Genomic DNA, 21,095 nt, shown 5'->3' with positions numbered 1-21,095 from the left:
GTTGTAGAAACAGAGGGTAAAATAGACATTGAAAAAAATTCATCAATCACCTACTGAAAGGGACCCTAAAATCAAAGCACCAAGAAATATAGTGGCCAAGTTCAAGAACCATCAGATGAAGGAAAAAATATTGGAAGCTGCTATAAAAAATCAATTCAGATATGGAAGAGCCACAATAAGGATAACCCAGGATCTAGCAACATCCACCTTAAAGGAGCGAAGGGCTTGTAATATAATATTCCAAAAGGCTAAAGAACTTGGTATGCAGCCAAGAATAACTTACCCAGCAAAAATGAGCATCTTTTTCCAGGGAAGAAGATGGACATTTAACAAAATAAGTGAATTCCATCTATTCTTGATGAAAAAACCAGATCTACACAAAAAGTTTGATCTTCAAATACAGAACTCAAGAGATTTCTAAAAAGGTAAAAAGAAATCTTGAGAACTATATTTCTGCCATAAAGATATGTAAAGAACACCTGTATAATTTGTCCTAGAAACTAGAGGTGGAAAGGAAATTGTATCATAAAAAAAGGTAAAGTGGTGGTACTACAGCTCATGAAGAGGCAAAGATAACCTATTGTATCTGAGAGTAAGAAAGGAGGGGAATGAACATTGTGTATACCAATAGACTTATTGGATTTATGGTGAAACTCCTTCCACTTCATTGAAAAGTGGGAGGGAAAAAGTGAAAAGGGAAGAAGTAAGCTAAGGTGAAGGGAATGCAGAAATTGTGAGGAAAAGGGATAAAATAGGGGGAGGAACTTTAAGGTGGGGGAGGGATTCTAAAAAGGGAGGGTTGTGAGAAGCAAGTGGTGCTCACAAGTTTAATACTGGGGAGGGGGATAAGGGGGAAGGAAAGGAGAAAAGCATAAACAGGGGTTAACAGGATGGCAAGCAATATAGAATTAGCCATTAAATATAAGGGGGTAAACTTGCCCATAAAGAGGAAGGACTTAGCAGACTGGATTAAAAGCCAGAATCCTACAATATGTTGTTTACAGGAAACACACCTGAGACAGGGTGATACATACAGAATAAATAAAGATAATAAAAGATAAATAAATAAGAAAGAAGTCAAGGAGATAAATAGAATACTAGAAAAGTTTGATATGATAGAGAAAGCTAAATGGAGGCAGAAAGGAGTATACTTTCTTCTCAGTAGTACATGGAACCTATACAAAAATTGACCATATATCAGGACTTAAAACCTGAAAATCAAATGCAGTAAAGCAGAAATAGTAAATGCATCCTTTTCAGACCACAATGCAATTAAAATTACATTCAATAAAAAGCCAGGGAAAAATAGACCAAAAAATAATTGGAAATTAAATAATCTCATACTAAAGAATGATTGGGTGAAACAGCAAATCATAGACATAATAACTTCACCCAAGAAAATGACAATACTGAGGCATCATACCAAAATGTGTGGGATACAGCCAAAGCAGTAATAAGGGGAAGCTTTATATCTCTACAAGCCTACTTGCAAAAAATAGAGAAAGAGAAAATCAATGAATTGGGCTTACAACTAAAAATGCTAGAAAAGGAACAAATTAAAAACCCCCAGACAAACACAAAACTTGTAATTCTAAAATTAAAAGGAGAGATTAATAAAATTAAAAGTAAAAAACTCTTGAATTAATTAATAAAACTAAGAGTTGGTTCTATGAAAAAACCAACAAAATAGACAAACCCTTAGTAAATCTGATTAAAAAAAGAGAGGAAAAGGAAATTGTTAGTCTTAAAAATGAAAAGGGAGAACTCACCATTAATGAAGAGGAAAATAGAACAATAATAAGTAATTACTTTGCCCAACTTTATGCCAATAAATTCAATAATTTAAATGAAATGGAAGAATACCTTCAAAAATATAGCTTGCCCAGATTAACAGAGAAAGAAGTAAATAGTCTAAATAGTCCCATTTCAGAAAAAGAAATAAAACAAGCTATAAACCAACTTCCTAGGAAAAAATCCCCAGGACCGTATAGATTTGCATGTGAATTCTACCAAACATTTAAAGAACAATTGACTCCAATGGTATATAAACTATTTGAAAAAATATGGATTGAAGGAGTCCTACCAAATTCCTTTTATGACATAGACATGGTACTGATACCTAAAGCAGGTAGGTTGAAAAGAGAGAAAGAAAATTATAGACCAATCTCCTTAATGAATATTGATGCTAAAATCTTAAATAAAATATTAGCAAAAAGACTACAGAAAATCATCCCCAGGATAATACACTATGACCAAGTGGGATTTATGCAACGAATGCAGGGCTGGTTCAATATTAGGAAAACTATTAGCATAATCTACTATATCAATAACCAAATTAACCAAAACCATATGATCATCTCAATAGATGCAGAAAATGCATTTGATAAAATCCAACATCCATTCCTACTAAAAACACTTGAGAGTATAGGAAAAAATGGACTATTCCTTAAAATAATCAGGAGCATATATTTAAAACCATCAGTAAACATCATATGTGATGGGGATAGCAAATTGGGAAAACATTTTTACAGTTAAAGGTTCAGATAAAGGCCTCATCTTGAAAATATACAGAGAATTGACTCTAATTTATAAGAAATCAAGCCATTCTCCAATTGATAAATGGTCAAAGGATATGAACAGGTAATTTTCAGTTAATGAAATTGAAACTATTTCCACTCATATGAAATAGTGTTCTAAATCACTATTGATCAGAGAAATGCAAATTAAGACAACTCTGAGATACCGCTACACACATGTCAGATTGGCTAAGATGACAGGAAAAGGTAATGATGAATGTTGGAGGGGCTGTGGTAAACTGGGACACTGATGCATTGTTGGTGGAGTTGTGAAAGAATCCAACCATTTTGGAGAGCAATCTGGAATTATGCCCAAAAAGTTATCAATCTGTGCCTACCTTTTGATCCAGCAGTACTGCTACTGGGTTTATATCCCAAGGAAATACTAAAGAAGGGAAAGGGACCTGTATGTGCCAAAATGTTTGTAGCAGCCCTTTCTGTAGTGGCTAGAAACTGGAAAATGAATGGATGCCAATCAATTGGAGAATGGTTGGGTAAATTATGGTATATGAATGTTATAGAATATTATTGTTCTGTAAGAAATGACCAGCAGGATGAATACAGAGAGGCTTGGAGAGACTTACATCAACTGATGCTGAGTGAAATGAGCAGAACTAGAGGGTCATTATACACTTCAACAACTATACTATATGAAGATGTATTCTGATGGAAGTGGATATCTTCAACATAGAGAAGATCTAATCCAGTTCCGATTGATCAATGCTGGACCGAATCAACTACACCCAGAGAAGGAACTCTGGGAATTAAGTATAAACTCTTTGCATTTTTTGTTTTTCTTCCCAGGTTATTTTTACCTTCTGAATCCAATTCTTCCTTTGCAACAGCAACAACAACTACAAAATTCAGTTCTGCACATATATATGGTATCTAGTATATAGTATAACATATTTAATACGTATGGGAATGTCTGCCATCTAGGGGAGGAGGTAGAGAGAAGGAGGGGAAAATTCGGAACAGAAGGTAGTACAAGGGATAATGTTGTAAAAAATTACCAGTGCATATGTACTGTCAAAAAATGTTATAATTATAAAATTAATTTTAAAAAATTAAAAAAACTATAAAAATATTTTCCCAATTTGTTACTTCCCTTCTAATCTTGTTTGCATTAGTTTTTGTTTGTACAAAAGCTTTTTAATTTGATGTAATCAAAATCTTCTATTTTGTTATCAATAATGATCTCTAGTTCTCCTTTGGTCATAAATTCCTTCCTCCTCCACAAGTCTGAGAGGTAAACTATCCTATGTTCCTCTAATCTATTTATGATCTCATTCTTTATGCCTAAATCATGGACCCATTTTGATCTTATCTTGGTATATGGTGTTAAGTGTGGGTCCATATCTAGTTTCTGCCATACTAATTTCCAGTTTTCCCAACAGTTTTTTACAAATAATGAATTCTTATCTGAAAAGTTGGTATCTTTGGGTTTGTCAGTAGATTGCTATAGTTGTACACTACTTGTCCTGTGAACCTATCGTGTTCCACTGATCAACTAGTCTATTTCTTAGCCAATACCAAATGGTTTTGGTGACTGCTGCTTTATAATATAGTTTTAGATCAGGTACAGTTAGGCCACCTTCATCTGGTTTTTTTTTTCATACATTCCCTTGAAATTCTCAACCTTTTGTTCTTCCATATGAATTTTGTTGTTATTTTTTCTAGGTCATTAAAATAGTTTCTTGGGAGTCTGATTGGTATAGAACTAAATAAATAGATTAATTTAGGAAGTATTGTCATCTTGATTATATTCACTTACCCTATCCAAGAGCACTTAATGTCTTTCCAATTATTTAAATCTGACTTTATTTTTGTGGCAAGTGTTTTGTAATTTTGCTCATATAATTCCTGACTTTTCTTTGGTAGATGGATTCTCAAATATTTTATACTCTCAACAGTTGTTTTGAATGGAATTTGTGTTTGTATCTCTTGCTGTTGGATTGTTTTGGCAATGTATAAAAATGCGGAGGATTTATGTGGGTTTATTTTGTATCCTGCAACTTTGTTAAAGTTGTAAATTATTTCTAATGGCTTTTCAGCAGAGTCTTTGGGGTTCTCTAAGTATACCATCATATCATCTGCAAAGACTGATAGTTTGATTTCCTCATTACCTACTCTAATTCCTTTCATCTCTTTCTTGGCTCTTATTGCCGAGGCTAGCATTTCTAGTACAATATTGAATAGTGATGGTGATAGTGGGCAACCTTGTTTCACTCCTTATCTTATGGGAAAGGTTTCAGTTTATCCCCATTACATATGATGCTCACTGACAGTTTTAAAATATGCTCCTGACTATTTTAAGGAATAGTCCATTTATTCCTATACTCTCAAGTGTTTTTAGTAGGAATAGATGTTGGATTTTATCAAATGCTTCTTCTGCATCTTTTGAGATGATCATATGGTTTTTGTTTATTTGATTATTAATATGGTCAATTATACTTATAGTTTTCCTAATATTAAACCACCCCTGCATCCCTGGTATAAATCCTACTTGGTCATAGTGTATTATCCTGGAGATGATTTTCTGTAGTCTTTTTGCTAATATTTTATTTAAGATTTTAGTATCAATATTCATTAAGGAGATTAGTCTATAGTTTTCCTTCTCAGTTTTCGACCTACCTGCTTTAGGTAGCAGTACCATGTCTGTGTCATAAAAGGAGTTTGGTAGGACTCCTTCATCCCCTATTTTTTCAAATAGTTTATATAACATTGGGGCTAATTGTTCTTTAAATGTTTGGTAGAATTCATATGTAAATCCATCTGGTCCTGGGGATTTTTTCTTGGGGAGTTGATTAATAGCTTCTTGTATTTCTTTTTATGAAATGGGACTGTTTAAGCAATTTACTTCTTCTTCTGTTAATCTGGGAAGCCTATATTTTTGGAGGTAGTCATCCATTTCACCTAAGTTATCAAATTTATTGGCATAAAGTTGGGCAAAGTAACTCCTTATTGCTCTAATTACCTCTTCATTGGTGGAAAGATCCCCCTTTTCATTTTGAAGACTAACAATTTGATTTTTCTCTTTCCTTTTTCTGATCAGATTTACCAAAGGTAATCTATTTTATTGGCTTTTTCATAAAATCAACTCTTGGTTTTATTTATTAATTCAATAGTTTTTTACTTTCAATATTATCAATTTCTACTTTTAATTTTAGAATTTCAAATTTAATATTTGGTTGGGGGCTTTTAATTTGGTCTTTTTCTAGCCTTTTAAGTTGTAGTCCTAATTCATTGATCTTCTCTTTCTGTATTTTATTCAAGTAAGCCTCTAAAGATATAAAATTTCCCCTTCTTACAACTTTAGCTGCATCCCACTGTGAAGTTCTTACTAAGTGCTAAGTTGGTACTTAACAATTCTCTAGTTCAGAATTACACCTTTAGTTCAAACCTTTAAGGGAGTTTACACCTTTGAAGGAATATTTTAAAGGAGCTTGTCCATTGGTCAGTAAGGAGTTCCCACAAGCCCCTGGAATACCCACAAGCCCATTCTCTAGGAGGATATAAGGAGCCACCAAGGCTGCCTCCCAGGACATTGAGTCTGGAGAAAGAGTCTAGATTGGGATAAAAACAAGATTTCCCAGGAGAACTTCAGGGAAGCTTGAGGAGATTCAGAGCCAGGATTCAGGAAAAAGAGGATTCGAGATTCTACCTTAACTCTGGCTGGAGGCTCCAGAAGCCTCCCAAGAAATCTGCTCACAGAGGAAAAGATTATACAAAAAAGAGACCTCCTCCCAGAGAAGGATTATAATTGAGAGACAATCAGAACTTTACATCCCACAGATTTTGGTATGATGTCTCATCATTGTCATTATCTTGGGTGAAATTATTGTTTCTATAATTTGCTGTTTCACCCAATCATTCTTTAAGATGAGATTATTTAGTTTCCAATTACTTTTTGGTCTATTTATCCCTAACTTCTTGTTAAATGTAATTTTTATTGCATTGTGATCTGAGAAGAAAGCATTTACTACTTCTGCCTTCCTGCATTTAATTTTGAGATCTTTATGTCCTAATATATGGTCAATATTTGTATAGGTTCCATGAACTTCTGAGAAGAAAGTATACTCCTTTCTATCACCATTCAGTTTTCTCCAAAAATCTATCATGCCTAATTTTTCTAATGTTTTATTTCTCTCCTTAATTTGATTTATCTAGTTCTGAGAGTGCAAGGTTGAGATCTCCCACTATTATAGTTTTGCTGTCTATTTCTTCTTGCAACTCTCTTAACTTCTCCTTTAGGAAGTTAGATGCTATACCACTTGGTGCATATATGTTTTGTATTGATATGGCTTCATTATCTATGCTACCCTTTAGCAGGATATAGTTTCCTTCCTTATCGCTTTTAATTAGATCAGTATCTGATTTTGCTTACTCTGAGATAAGGATGGCCACCCCTGCTTTTTTGACTTCTTGAAGCATAATAGATTCTGCTCCCACCTTTTACCTTTACTCCGTAAGTTTCTCCCTGCTTTAAATGTGTTTCCTGTAAGCAACATATTGTAGAGTTCTGACTTTTGATCCAGTCTGCTATCCACTTACATTTAATGGGAGAGTTCATCCCATTCACATTTACAGTTAAAATGACTAATTCTGTATTTCCTGCCATCATATTATCCCCAGATTATGCTTTTTTCCCCTTGTCGCCCTTGAACCCCTTCCCCAGTATTAAACTTATGGGCCCCACTTGTGTCATGCAGCCCTCCCTTTTTAGTAGCCCTCCCCCCCTCCTTTTAAGTCCCTTCCCCTTTCTTATACCTTTCCCTTATTACTCTTTTCCTTTTCCCTTTTCCTCTCCCCCTTTTAATGAGATGAGAGAGAATTCTCTGAAAAACAAATATATCAATTATTAACTCTTTGAGCCTACTCTGATGAGAGTAAGATTCACACAATGTTCCTCCCCCTCTCTAAATTCCCTCAGATATGGTAAATTTTCTTTGCATCTTCCTGGGATGTAGTTTCCCTCTTTTTATCTCCCCTTTTCCCATTTCTGATACTATCCCCTTTCCCTTTCTACTTCCCTTTTTTTTATGTTATATCACTATAATCAAATTATACATGTGGACTTTCTGTATATCCACAACAAAAATACAGTTCTCAAGAGTTCCTTTTACCTTTTTGTGCTTCTCTTGAGTCTTTTGGTTGGAGATCAAATTTTTTGATTATATCTATTTTTTTTTCTTAGAAACAAATGGAATTCCTCTATTTCATTAAATGTCCATCTTCTTCCATGGAAGAAAATGCTAAACTTAGCTGGGTAATTTATTCTTTGCTGCATTCCAAGTTCTTTTGTCTTTCAGAATATCAGATTCCACACCTTTCGATCCTTTAATGTGGATGCAGCCAGATCTTGAGTGACCCTTATTGTGGCACCTCAATATTTGAATTGTTTTTTCCTGGCTGCTTGCAATATTTTTTCCTTAGTCTGATAGTTCTGCAGCTTAGCCACAATATTCCGTGGAGTTTTTTTTTTTTTAGGGTCTTTTTCAGAAAGTGTTCGATGAATTATTTCAATGCCTGTTTTCCCTTCTGTTTCTATTTTCTCTGGACAGTTCTATTTGATGATTTCCTGTAAAATAGAATCTAGGCTCTTTTTTTACATCATAATTTTCGGGAATTCCAATGATCCTCAGATTATCTCTCCTAGATCTACTTTCCAGGTCTATGGATTTTCCCAGTAAATATTTGACATTATTCTCCAACTTTTCATTTTTTTGATTTTGCTTGATTGATTCTTGGTGTCTCAATGAATCATTCATTTCTATTCAGTCCTGATTTTTAATGAGTTATTTTCTTCATTCACATTTTTTAGTTCTTTCTGTATATGTCCAATTGAGTTTTTAAATGAATTATTTTGCCTCTATGGAATTTTTTCCATTTCACTAATTTTTTTAGTGAGTTATTTTCTTTTTCCAATTCATAAATCCTACTTTCTTGGGAATTTTTTATCTTTTTCAATTCAGAAATCCTACTTTACTGTGATTTTTTAACCTTTTTCAATTCACAAATTTTGTTTCCCTTCATTTCCTGTGAATTCTTTATCTTTTCCAATTCAAATTTCAGGATGTTGTTACTCTCTAGCATAGCTTCTCTTTCCTTTGCCCATTTATCTTCTAACTCTCTTTTCAGGTCTTTAATAGTCTTTTCCAGGAGAGAGTTATGTGATGGGGGCCAGGTAACATTCCCCTTCAGGGTATTATCTAGAGACTGTCTGCTGTTAGCCTCCTCAGGGTTAGAAATCCATTCTTTTTCTATATAGAAGCTGTCAATCGTTCTCTTCAACTTCTTACTCATTTTTAAAAACCTGTGGGGTCTGCTTTCTGGGTAACAGGTTATCAGCTTCCTCTACAGAACAGAGATATGGAAGGCAGAGCTGTCTTGTGAACAGACTGGAAAGGTACGAGGGTGCTCTGGGAGAGAGTTCCCCCCCCCCATCCCACTGGAAGTGATTCAGAGTCGGGCTGCAGGTGTGCCCAGTGAAGGACCCCTGCTTTGTAGCCTAGCGACTGCCCTAAGGCTAGAGTCTGAACAGTGAAAGCGTCACAACCCCAGGCCAAAGCCCCTCCGTGGGGCCTTGGATATTAGCAGCTGACCAGCAAATAGCCCCGGCACACAGACCAGAAGTATCTCTGCCCCAGGAAGCACAGTCACTGATGCAGGAGTTTCGCTGCTGTGGAAGATCTACTCTCGGGCCAAGGCCCCCACTGTGAGATTAGAGGCTACCCCAGGCTGTGTCCCTCTCTCTGCCTTGCAGGTTCTTAATTGCCCCAAAGAAAATCCCCGCACAACAGAAGGCATGCCACGATCTGTGCAGTCTCACTTCTGGTTTGGGGTAGCTATAGGCAGTTTCTGGTGGGGTTTTTTTAAGTGGCTTGATTTCTCTGCTAGTCTGCTGCTTTGCAAGCAGAGTGGAGCTATCAGCCTATGCCAGAATCCTCAGTCTCGGTACATTTTCTAACCCCAGAGGCTTCCCAGCCCAAACAGCACAGTAAGCTAGCCTTTAATCTATCACTGTCTTTGCCAGTCTTTTTTTCCCCCACCTTTCATTACAGACCTTTTCTGAGGAAGTTCCAGATTCTCTTCAGCTGGTAAGTTATTGTGTTTCTAATCTTCGTGATTTTTACAAGTCCGATGCTATTTTTGAGGCTGAATTAAATAGTTGGTATTGAGAGTAAGAGAGAGCTTAGAAATTCTCATGTATCTTCTCCACCATCTTGGCTCCCCAATTTCACTACATAGAATTCCTAATCCCTCTATTTTTGTCCGCCTGCATTTTTTATTTCCTTCACAGGCTAATTGTACACTATTTTAAAGTCTGATTCTTTTTGTACAACAAAATAACTGTTTGGATATGTATACATATATTGTATTTAACTTATACTTTAACATATTTAACATCTATTGGTCAACCTGACATCTGGGGGAAGGGATGGGAGGGAAGGAGGAGGAAAGTTGGAACACAAGATTTTGCAATTGTCAATGCTGAAAAATTACCTATGCATATATCTTGTAAATAAAAAGCTATTTAAAAAAAAAAAAAAAAAGAATTCGGGTATTGTACCACTTGGTGCTTATATGTCTAGGATTGTTTTTTCTTTATTTTCTATAGTACCTTTTAGCAAGATGTAGCTTTTTTGGTTATTTTTTAATAAAGTTTCTTTTTATTTTCAAAACATATGCATAGATAGTTTTCAACATTCACCCTTCCAAAACCTTGTGCACCAATTTTTTTTCTCCCTTCCTTCTGCTTCTCCCCTAGATGGCAAGTATTCCAATATATGTTAAACATGTGCAATTTTTCTATTTGTATTTTCACAATTATCATGTCGCAGAAGAAAAATTAGATCAAAAAGGGGGAAAGGAGAAAGAAAACAACATATTTTGTAGTCTGACATTGGGAAGTGTAGAAGTAGGCCAGTACTGTGACCACAGCATTTGTTACAGTCCTCCTAAGATAAGCTTCAGCAATTTCTTTCATCTTGGTTAAGACCATAAAAGATACTTCTTCAGGATATAAACCTTTGGTCTCCCATTTGTAACTCCATTGGGACTAAGGAACTGTCTGTGTCATTCACCACTATGAGACGAATGCTTCATGTCTGACTGAAAACTGCATCATCAAATCTTCACCTAATCAGACATTTGGCATCAGAATCTCTGTTGGTGAATTCTGCAGCTGGATTCTTTGCAGCATCACCAATTAATCATTCTGTGTCAGTGAAAGCAATGCAGCTGAGGGGGTCCTGCTTTCTTGGTCATCACTAATGTTCTCTACTTTCCCAACCTGGAAGTCTCCTACATAGGAATAAGTGGTGCCAAGATCAGTGCCAAGTGCAGGTCCCTTTGACATGATTGCTGGGGAGTTGGGGGTCACAGCTGACTACTGTGGAAAAGGAAGGGCTGCTGCTGTGCTGAGTAGAACCCTTCCACCCATTTGTAATGAAAAGACCGAAGCTAAACAGAAAATCTGATCTTGAATGCAAAGTTCAAGAGAAGCATAAAAAAGTAAAATAGGAAAAACATATTATGTAAAGGTTAAACTGTTAACATCCCTATATGGGAAGATGATACTTATAACTCTTGAGAGGGAAGTTAGAAAAGGTATATACAGACAGTGTTCATTTTAATATGATGATATTTTAAAAAAAAGAAAGAAAGAAAAGGGCTAAAAAAAAGTATTGTACTGTGAGAAGAGGAGAGGAAAGGTAAAATGAGATAAATGTGCCACATTAAGAGGCCTATTACAGTAGAAGGAAAGAAAAGAAGGGGATGAGCGTTGTCTAAAGCTTAATTTCATGAGATTTGGCTCAGAGAGGGAATAACATACATACTCAGTTGGATATAGAAATTTCTCTTATCCTAGAGGGATTATTCTCTCCTTAAGAGAAGAAAGAGGAAAGAAAAGGGAGGGGTTGCATATAAGGGAGGGCAGAAACAGTAGAAGAAAATGAGATGGGGTGATAGAAGGAAAGCAGACTGAGGGAGGGGGTGGTCTCTGGTCTCATTGTGCTCTGAACCATCAATAAGCCAACTGCTGCCACTATTGCTTATGGCTTTAGCCAAAAAGGTATTGCTGAGAGAAATGTGTTGATCTTTGACCTAGGAGGTGCACTTTGGGTATCTCCATCCTTACCATTGAAGATGGCATTTTTGAAGTCAAGTCCACAGCAGGGGACACCCAATGGGTGGGGAGGGTTTTGATAACCACATTGTTAACCATTTCATTCCCAAATTCCAGTTACCTGGGTAGTTGATTCTTGGTTGTAATTTAAGATCCTTTGCCCTACAGGGTATGGTATTCCAGGCCCTCTGATCCTTTATTGTACAAGCAGCCAAATCCTGGGTAATCCTGATAGTGATTCCTTGATAAATGAATTGTTTCTTTCTAACAGGTTGTAGTATTTTCTCCTTGATCTTATAGTTCTGAAATTTTGTTACAATATTTCTCAGAGTTTTTCTTGTGAGATTCTTTCAAGAGTTCAAATATATTCTCTTTCAATGAATATTTTACCCTCTGTTCTAGTATATCAGGGAAATTTTCTTTGATGATTTCTTGAAAAATGCTGTCATGGCTACGGCTCTTTTTTTTGATTGCAGCTTTCATGTAGTCCAGTAATTTTTAAATTGTCTCTCCTGGATCTGTTTACCAGGTCAATTTTTCAAATGAAGTATTTTATATTTTCTTTTATTTTTTGTTCTTTTTAATTTGAGTGATTCTTGATTTCTCAGAGAGTCATTGTATGATTTTCTTCAGTTAGCTTTTGTATCTCCTTTTCTATTTGATTAATTCTGCTTTTAAGGTGTTGTTTTCTTTAGTGAATTTGTTTTTTGCATCGGGTCAGTTATGTTTTTTAAGGAATTAGCTTCTTCAGTGGATTTTTTTTTGCATTTGGCCAGTTTTATTTTTAAGCAATTGTTTTCTTCAATCAATTTTTATCCTTCCTTTTTTTCAGATTGTTGAGTCTCTCTTGTATGTTTCTCATTTATTTTCCCATTTTTTCTATCTTTCTTATTTGACTTTTAAAATCCTTTATGAGTTTTTCCAAGAAAACTCTTTAGGCTTGAAACCAGTTCATATTTCCCTTTGATGTTTCACATGTAGGCATTTTGTCCTCTCCTGAATTGGTATTTTGGTTTTCTCTATCACCATAGTAGCTATCTGGGTTTTTTTGTTTTGTTTTGTTTGTTTGTTTGTTTGTTTGTTCTTGCTCACTTTCTTTCTTTTTTCCCCTATTTTGTGACTTTACAAGTTTAGCTCTTTTCCTAGGGTATGGGGCATGCACAAGCTTCTTATGCAGTTTTGAGCTTTGACTTTTAGCACAGGGCACCCTTGTGTTTGGTGACTTGCTCACAGCTATGAGGGTAGCCTGATCTAGTCCTACCTGTTGTTGCCTGGTTATCTAGGGTGGCAATTTTCCTTATGCATTGCGATTGGAGGCTGCTCCACTGCTCTGTTATGCTACTGTTTTATTGAGCCAGAACAGGAGGGATCAGTTGTTGATTAAGACCCTCTCACTGGCAGTCCCAGAGCTGAACAGTGTATCCCTTTCTTTCTAGTGAGACTGACCTTTCTTGAAGTCCTTACAACCTATATTGAGCTGGAAAATTGTTTCATTTTGTCTCTTTGTATCTGTCATTCCAGAATCTGTGCAGGCTTGGTTTCATGTTGTTTTAAAGAGATATTGGGAGAGCTCAAGGGGCTTCCAGCCTTTACTCCATCATTTTGGCCCTTTACTCATCCATCTTGGTCTCCAGTGATTCTTAAACTTTTCTCCTCAATCTCTTTTCCATGTCAGTTGTTTTTGCTTTGAGACACTTTAAATTTTCTTCAGAATTTTTAGCATTATACCTTATTAATTTCTTGTTTACTTACAGAGTAATTGGCTTCTATTTGTTCCATTCTAATTTTCAGGGAATTTGTCCCTTGATCAAGGTTTTGCATGTTTTATTCCAGGCTGATAATTCCCTTTTTAATTCTGTTTTCCATAGTTTTCCTTTATTCCCCCTTTTCCATCCCTTCAGCTCAACCATTGTTTAAAATATTTTAAGTCTTAACATCAAAATTCTTGTTTCATTTCCTTCTGGAATTGTAATTAAATTTGTGACCATGTATTTTTTCTGAGACTTTACTTATAGTTGTTTTGGAGTAATTTTCTTCTTTGGTTTTATGACTTGACTTTCCCTATCACTATAATAGGTTTTTATTGTAGTTTCTTTTTTTTTTAACCATTCTTCAGGCCTACTACCTGAATTTAGATTTGGTGTTTTAAGACTGGTCTCTTCTTTGCTTCTGGAAGGAAGGTCCAGGCCAGTTCTGTTTCTGCTTTCTTGAGAATACTAAGTATTGTATTATTCTAGGATTTCATGGAATAATAGACTTTTAGTAGTCTCAGTTACCTGATCTATTGCAATCTATTGATTTCTGTCTTACTTCTCTGAGCTCTACAAGCTCTACCTTACCTGTGTTTGGATCTAAGTAACAGAAAACTACTAGAAAAAGCTTTCGACAAAATATGATACTCATTTCTATTAGAAAACCCTAGAGAGCATAGAAACAAATTTAACTTTCCTTAAAATAATAAATAGTAACCCAGAGAGAGGATTGTGGGAACTGAGTGTGGTTCACATCATAGCATTTTCTCTCTTCTCATTGTTTGTTTGCATTTTATTTTCTTTATCATTTTTTCAGTATGATTTGATTTTCCTTGTGTAGCAAGGAAAATATGTATGCATATGTTGGATTTAACATATATTTCTACCATGTTTAATATATATTGGACTACTTGCCATTTAAGGGAGGGGGTGATTTTGCAAAACCTTTAAACACATGGTTTTGCAAGCGTTAATGCCAAAGAATTATCCATGGATATGTTTTGAAAAATAAAAAAGCTTTAATAATAAATAAATACAAAAGAGACCAAAAACAAAACAATAACTAGTAGCTATCTAAAGCCATCACCAAATCTTAATGGTAATGGGGATAAGTTAAAATTTTCCCAATAAAATAAAGAGTGAAGCAAGGATAACCCATTATGACCACTGTTATTTAATATTATGCTATAAATGTTGGCACAGCAATAAGAAAACAAAAAGAAATTGAAGGAATTAGAATGGGCAATGAGGAAACAAAATTATTGTTCTTTGTTTATCATATGATGATATTCCTAGAGAATCAACTAAAAATCTAATTGAAATAATTAATTTTAGCAAAGCTGCAGGACATAAAATAACTCATAAATCATCAGCATTTTTTATATTATACATTATATTATAATATAACATTAATAAGAAATGTAATTGTAATTTATATTGTAATATAAAATTATTATATATTACATATAATGACATATTATCATTTGTATATTAAATGTAAATTTATCTTTATGTTATCAAGTCCAGAATCAAGAGATAAGAGAAATTTTATTTAAAATAACAAAGGACAATATAAAATAATTGGCACTTTCCCTGCCAAAATGTACCCAAGAATTATTTGAACAAATTACAAAACACTTTTTACACAAATAAAGTCATATCTAAACAATCATAAAAATATAAGTGCTGATGGATAGGTCAAGCCAATGTAACAAAAATGACGATTCTACCTAAATTTATTTGCTTTTTCAGTGCCATAACTAAATGAAAGAATTATTTTATAAGGCTAAAAAAAAATCTTAATAAAATTCATCTGGAAGAGCAAAAGTTCAAGGATTTAAGGAAATAATTAAACCAAATGTGAAGGAAGGTGGCCAACTAGTACTGGATTTCAAATTGTATTATAAAGCAGTAATCATCAAAACTATCTGACACTGGTTAAGAAATAGAGTGGTAGATTAGTGGAATAGATTAGGATTCAGTAGTAAATAACCATAGTTATCTAGTGTTTGATAAACCAAAAAAACCCACATTTCAGAACAAGACCTCAGTATTTGATAAAATCTTCTGGGAAAACAAAAATTGTATAACAGAAAGTAGGATAGAATATCATCTTCCACCATAAACCAAGATGAAATAAAAATGGGTCCATAATTTAAAAATAAAGTGATACCATCAGCAGATTAGGAGAGTAAAAAATAGTTTATCTGTTAGATCTATAGAAAAGGAAGGGATTTATGACCAAATAAGAGGCAGCATTACTACTTACAAGTTAAAAAATCAAAGAACAAACCAAATGAACCAAATCAATAAAACCAAGAAAGGAAGGAAGGAAAACAGAAAATTGGAATATAGTTTTTAAAGCTAGTATCTCTGATAAAGACCCAATTTCTCAAATATCTATATATTGGTTTCAATGGATTCAAATAAGAATATAATTTATTTCCCAATTAATAAATGGTCAGATATAAACAGATGGTTTTTAGATAAAGAAATCAAAGGTAGCTATAGTTATATGAAAAAAAAAACATTCTAAATTCCTATTGATTAGAGAAATGCAAATTAAAGCAACTCTCAGATACCATATTGTACCTTTCAGATTGGCTAATATTACAGAAAAGAGAAACAATAAATGTTGGAAGGATTGTGAGAAAATTCATACATTAAATCACTTTTGGTGGAATTGTTAACTTGACCCACCCATTCTGGAGAGCAATTTGGAAATAATCAAACTGTGTATACCCATTGACTATCACTATCACTACTAGATCTGTATCTCAAATAAATTTTAAAAACACAAAACAGGGTCACGGGGAAGGACACATTAGTACAGAAATATGTACAGCACCTCTTTTTGTAATTATGATAAAGAAATGAAAATTGAGGGAATGTCGATCAGTTGAGGAATGGCTGAACAAACTGAGGTGTATGATTATAATGGAATACTCTTGTTCTGTAACAAATAATGAACAGGTTCTTTTCAGAAAAATCTGCAAAGACTTATACAAACTGAAGCAAAGTGAAGTAAGCAGAACCAGAAAAACATTGTACTTTACATATGGTAACAGCAATATCGTATGATGATTATCTGTGAATTACTTAGCTATCCTCAGCAATACAATGATCTAAGATAATTCCAAAGGATTCATGATGAAAAATGCTATGCTATCCATCTCCAGAGGAAAAAAATAATGGAGTTTAAATGCATACTATTTTTAATTTTATTCTTGAAGGTTTTTTTTTCCTTTGGGTCTGTGTCTTCTTTCATTCATGACAAATATGGAATAAGCATGATTGCACTTGTATAATCTATTTCAAATTGCTTCCCATCCCAAGGAAGAGGTAGGTGAGGGAAGGAAGGAGAAAATTTATAACTCAAAATTTTTAAAAGAATGTTTAAAATTGTTTTTACATGTAATTTGGAGGAATTATTGTTTTCATTATTTTAAACAAAAAAACTACTGCTAAATTCTGCCTGTTAGCTAGCTGGAGAGGTCTGTTTGTTAAAGTAGCAGATATATAGTCTTCCCTTTGGTTAGGGGTTCCTTCTGTGTTTAATTCTTATGAAAACTGGGTTAGACCTTGGAGCTGAGATCCCACTCTGCTCTTTCATTCTGAGTCACATAGCTGCTGTGTGAAAAAATTTTTAATTTCTTCTTTCTCAGTATACCACCTAATGTTCCCTGCTTGGGAAAGCCACATAAGTCCTTGTTGTGTGTAAGTCCTTAGTTGGCCCTGAATCTGTGACTCTGAATTGAGTAATGAGTGACAAAGATGCCAATTCTTACCTGTTCTTCTCCTGGCTTGGTGTCCATCTTATAGTGCTTCCACTCCAAATTATTTTGTAGATACTTTGTGTGTATATAGAGACATGTAAATAGTATATACACATAAGTATGTATATATGTATGTACATGTCTCCCTTAATAGAATGGGTCAAAGATTCTTTCATCTTTGTCACTATATCCTCCGGCATCTAGCGTAACTCCTGGAACATTGTAGATTCATAAAAAATGCTAATGGGTTGATTAGATCCATATTTTTAAGAATTATGTTCTAACTTGGTTGTAGTGTGTAGTGTATGCATAGCTTTAATATTTCTCTTTTAGTTTTTAAGTGGTAATTACAACAGCATAAGATTTAGATGATAGTGTAGTGTAGTTGGGGTTTTTTAAGAATTAGATTTGTAATTGGGAAACTTGAATTTAAATTCTATCTCTGGTATTTAGAACCTGTATAATTTTAGGAAAGTACTTTAATGTTTCTCTAGGTCTCATTTTATAGAAGATTAAACTTTTGCAAAAATCAATGGTATTTATTTATTCCTTTTCGTTCTTGCTTGCATGTACAGAAATATTCTTATAAGCCCTCAGAAATAGCTGAATTAAAATAAGAATCAAAAAATTAGTCTGACCAGTTACTTTGCTGAAGTTTTATTAATGGTTTGCTTATTAGGTTAAATAACATTAATTTCTTTTTTTCCTGATAGGAGTATATGCGAATAATGGGACTCTGCAACTGGCTACACTGGTTTTCCTGGTTTCTTGTGTTTTTTATTACCTTCTTCATTGTTATATTTTTTATCACTATTCTCTTTCATATCAAGGCAAGTGTTTAGTTATGCCTATTTTCTTTATCTTCCATTGGGAGGGAAGTTTTATTCATGGATAATGAAAATCATTTTGTAATGATTTTTTAAACTCTAGGCAAATCCTTCACATTTGTTTGGTTTTTTAAAAATAATCCTTTACAACTAATTAGAGTCATGGTAGCCTTCATTCTTATCTATAGATGCAAATGGAGTTTAATTTTCTTTTTGAAGTTTGATTTTCTTTTTATTTGGTTTTAATTCCTGGGAAATGGTTATTAGTTGTAGTAGAACTGCTGTAATTTTGAAGAATCTATTTTATACTCTACAGTTTCCTGACTTCCTGTAACAAGAATAATATGTATAACCAAAATATTTTAATAAATCTTTCTTAGGTGAAAAATGATATGGCAGTATTCACCAAAAGTAACCCAGTTTTGATATTTTTCTTTCTGATGTGTTTTGCAACATCCTCCATCTCCTTTGGCTTCATGATCAGCACATTCTTTAATAAAGGTAAGTACAGGGAAAGGGTCCAGAAGTAGCAATAAAAGGTTTAAAAATTGTTCTTTGCTCCTGACTTACTATGTTGGAAGGGCATGCTGGAAGGTTCATCTGGAGAGAGTGACAATGGATACATTGTCTTTTGGGAGCCAGATTTTTTGAATATAGGAAGTAAAAGATATGAAGGGTGATGGTCAGTTTACTAACAATAAAATAGTTGTAACTTCCATATAGCATCAAGTAAACATTTATAAAGTACCACTCTGTGCTAAGAATTGTGCTAAACATTAGGATTACAAGGAAAGACAACTTGCCCCCTCACCAAAAAAAAAAAAAAATCCCCCCAAACCCAAACCTTGCTCTCAAAGAGTTCACAGTCTAATGGGGAAGATAAAAGACCTATGTATTTGAAAAGAATTTGAAAAGAAAGCCAGATTTATACAAGATGAGTTGGAGATAATCACAGAAGAAAGCCATCAGTATGAAAGGATATTGGGAGACATTATAGAAGGTGGGATTTTAGCTAGGAATTGAAAAAAGCTAAAGAAGCCAGGAAGCAGAGATGAGGAAAGCATTTCTCACATGGGAGAGAGCCAGTGAAAATGCCTAGAATTTGGAGATGGATTGTTTCGTGTTAGTGACAACAAAGAGGCCACTGGATAATTAAGTATGTGGAAGAGACTACAGCAATGATTTCAGTTGAATTTTCTAAATTTCCAGGTAGAAATGTTAATAATAATATATATTTATATAGATAGCACTTCAAGGTTTGCACAGTACCTTCCAAAGAAAAACCTAATGAAGTGGGTTAGAATAATAATAATGTTATAGATCAGAAAACTGAAAATCAGAAAATTTAAGTGGCTTAGTTTAAGTAATTAAGTCACACAGTTGTTGTGTTAAAGAACTGGTATTTGAATTCAGGTCTCATGACTTCAAATTCATTGATCTTTCCATACCATCATAATGTCTTTGTGGTGATTTCTCTCTGAATATTCATAAAACTTATACATTTCCTATTCATTAAGACTTGTCCTGTACATTTTCCTTTATTCTTGTCAACCTTAACACTTAGTTTGAAGAGCTCCATGAAAATCTAAAAGAGGAGCAGCTTTTAGGGAGCTTTTCTAGTTAGTTTATATTGCTTTACAAACTTTTTATGCTGAAAAATGACAACTCTTCCTGACATTTATTGGAAATAATGTTCAATGCAACAACCTTGTCAAAATTTATGATTTCTGGCTGCAAAAATATGTACATATACAGGGTACTTGATGTAGGTAGGCTTAGTAAGCAGCACTTTAAAAAAAAAAAATCTATTGTTGTCTTAAAGCCCCATGCCTGCATGTTGCATGAAGTAGTGTCAATCAAAATGTCCCATATTGGACAGTACAACTCAGTATACAAGACTGGAAGGAGGGTAGAATCAGAAAAAAACACAGCATGTAAATGTGATGTTTGTAAGTCTCAGTCGATAGTGGTTCTCAAACCACTTCAGTGGTAGAAACTTTAATTCACCTTAAACAAAATTTCTGTGGAATCTTGCAGTAAAATTGTTTTGAACGCCTGCTCTAAAGGGCTGAAACTCTTAAAAGGTGTGTTTGAATCAGATAATTGAGCACTTAAGGTTAATTACCTATTGGACAATGATTCTATTAGCATATGTTTGGGAAAATGGCCCTTCTTACAGTTTCCTTTGCTGGCTCAATGTTTGGTGTATACAGATAATCGTAGGAGGGATTAGAGGGTGGTGTGAAAAGAGCCAGACTCATTTTTCGGCAGGATGAGGAGGAAAAAGGCTGGTGGTGAGCCTGTAGCAGTTTGTCTGTCTCCTTCATTTCTCCCCCTAAAAATCAAGGACTTTTACTTATCCTGACTCTGGCTGTTCTTGAGGCCTCCAGGGAGCTAGCCCGGAGTTTACAACCTGCTCCTGATAGAATGAAAAAAATAAGGCTGAATTTTAGAAAAGTCTTGTTTTGTATAATATTTCAAATGTAAAATCAAAATTGTATTTGTTACCCTGTTTTATAAATGGAAATATTAGATGCAACAATTGACTTTGTAAGATAGTTCACAACAATTTTTATTTTTTCACTTATCTTACACAATTCACTGTTTTGTGGGATTATTTTATTTCATAATTTTGCTGTAAACATTTAAGATTTTTTATTTATTTTCTTTTTGTAAATGTCTGTAATTTTTTTCTGGAGTTGTAGCACTTAAAATGGTCAACATAATGCATGTATATTTTAAGTTAGTTTGATGATTGGTCAAATAAACCCAGTTCTACTGCAACCTAACCTGTTTAATGAGTTCATGATATAAGCTGGCCATACTCTTATCACGCTTGGGACAACTAACCAATATAGAAAACTTTGCAGAATATTTAAAAGAAACAAAAAAATGGGAAGTAAGTTCTGTGGTAGATCAGCTCCCACTTATGCTTTCTTGGTCTCACTAGTATCTCTCCAGCAATTCTGTGGCTATTGTACTATGAAGCAGATGTCTCTCTTTCCTCTCTTTCTCCATTTGCAGATCACTCT

At 34.2% G+C, this 21,095-nt stretch overlaps 1 protein-coding gene across 6 annotated transcripts in view; it reads left to right on the top strand.

Moving 5' to 3' along the window:
• The window catches only part of LOC141551315 (phospholipid-transporting ATPase ABCA3-like), a 230,654-nt gene that overhangs the window by 62,786 nt on the left and 146,773 nt on the right, over positions 1–21,095 (top strand). For all 6 annotated transcript variants that reach the window (XM_074282818.1, XM_074282817.1, XM_074282822.1 and 3 more), the window contains 2 exons: positions 17,950–18,066; positions 18,444–18,564. In XM_074282818.1, coding sequence (XP_074138919.1) covers positions 17,950–18,066; positions 18,444–18,564 — 238 coding nt within the window. The remainder of the gene's footprint in view (positions 1–17,949; positions 18,067–18,443; positions 18,565–21,095) is intronic.

This window comes from Sminthopsis crassicaudata, chromosome 1 (assembly GCF_048593235.1).
Source record: "Sminthopsis crassicaudata isolate SCR6 chromosome 1, ASM4859323v1, whole genome shotgun sequence".
In the NCBI taxonomy this organism is placed as follows: domain Eukaryota; kingdom Metazoa; phylum Chordata; class Mammalia; order Dasyuromorphia; family Dasyuridae; genus Sminthopsis; species Sminthopsis crassicaudata.
The sequence above is the reverse complement of the archived record's forward strand: the minus strand, read 5'-3'. Positions and strand labels throughout refer to the sequence as shown.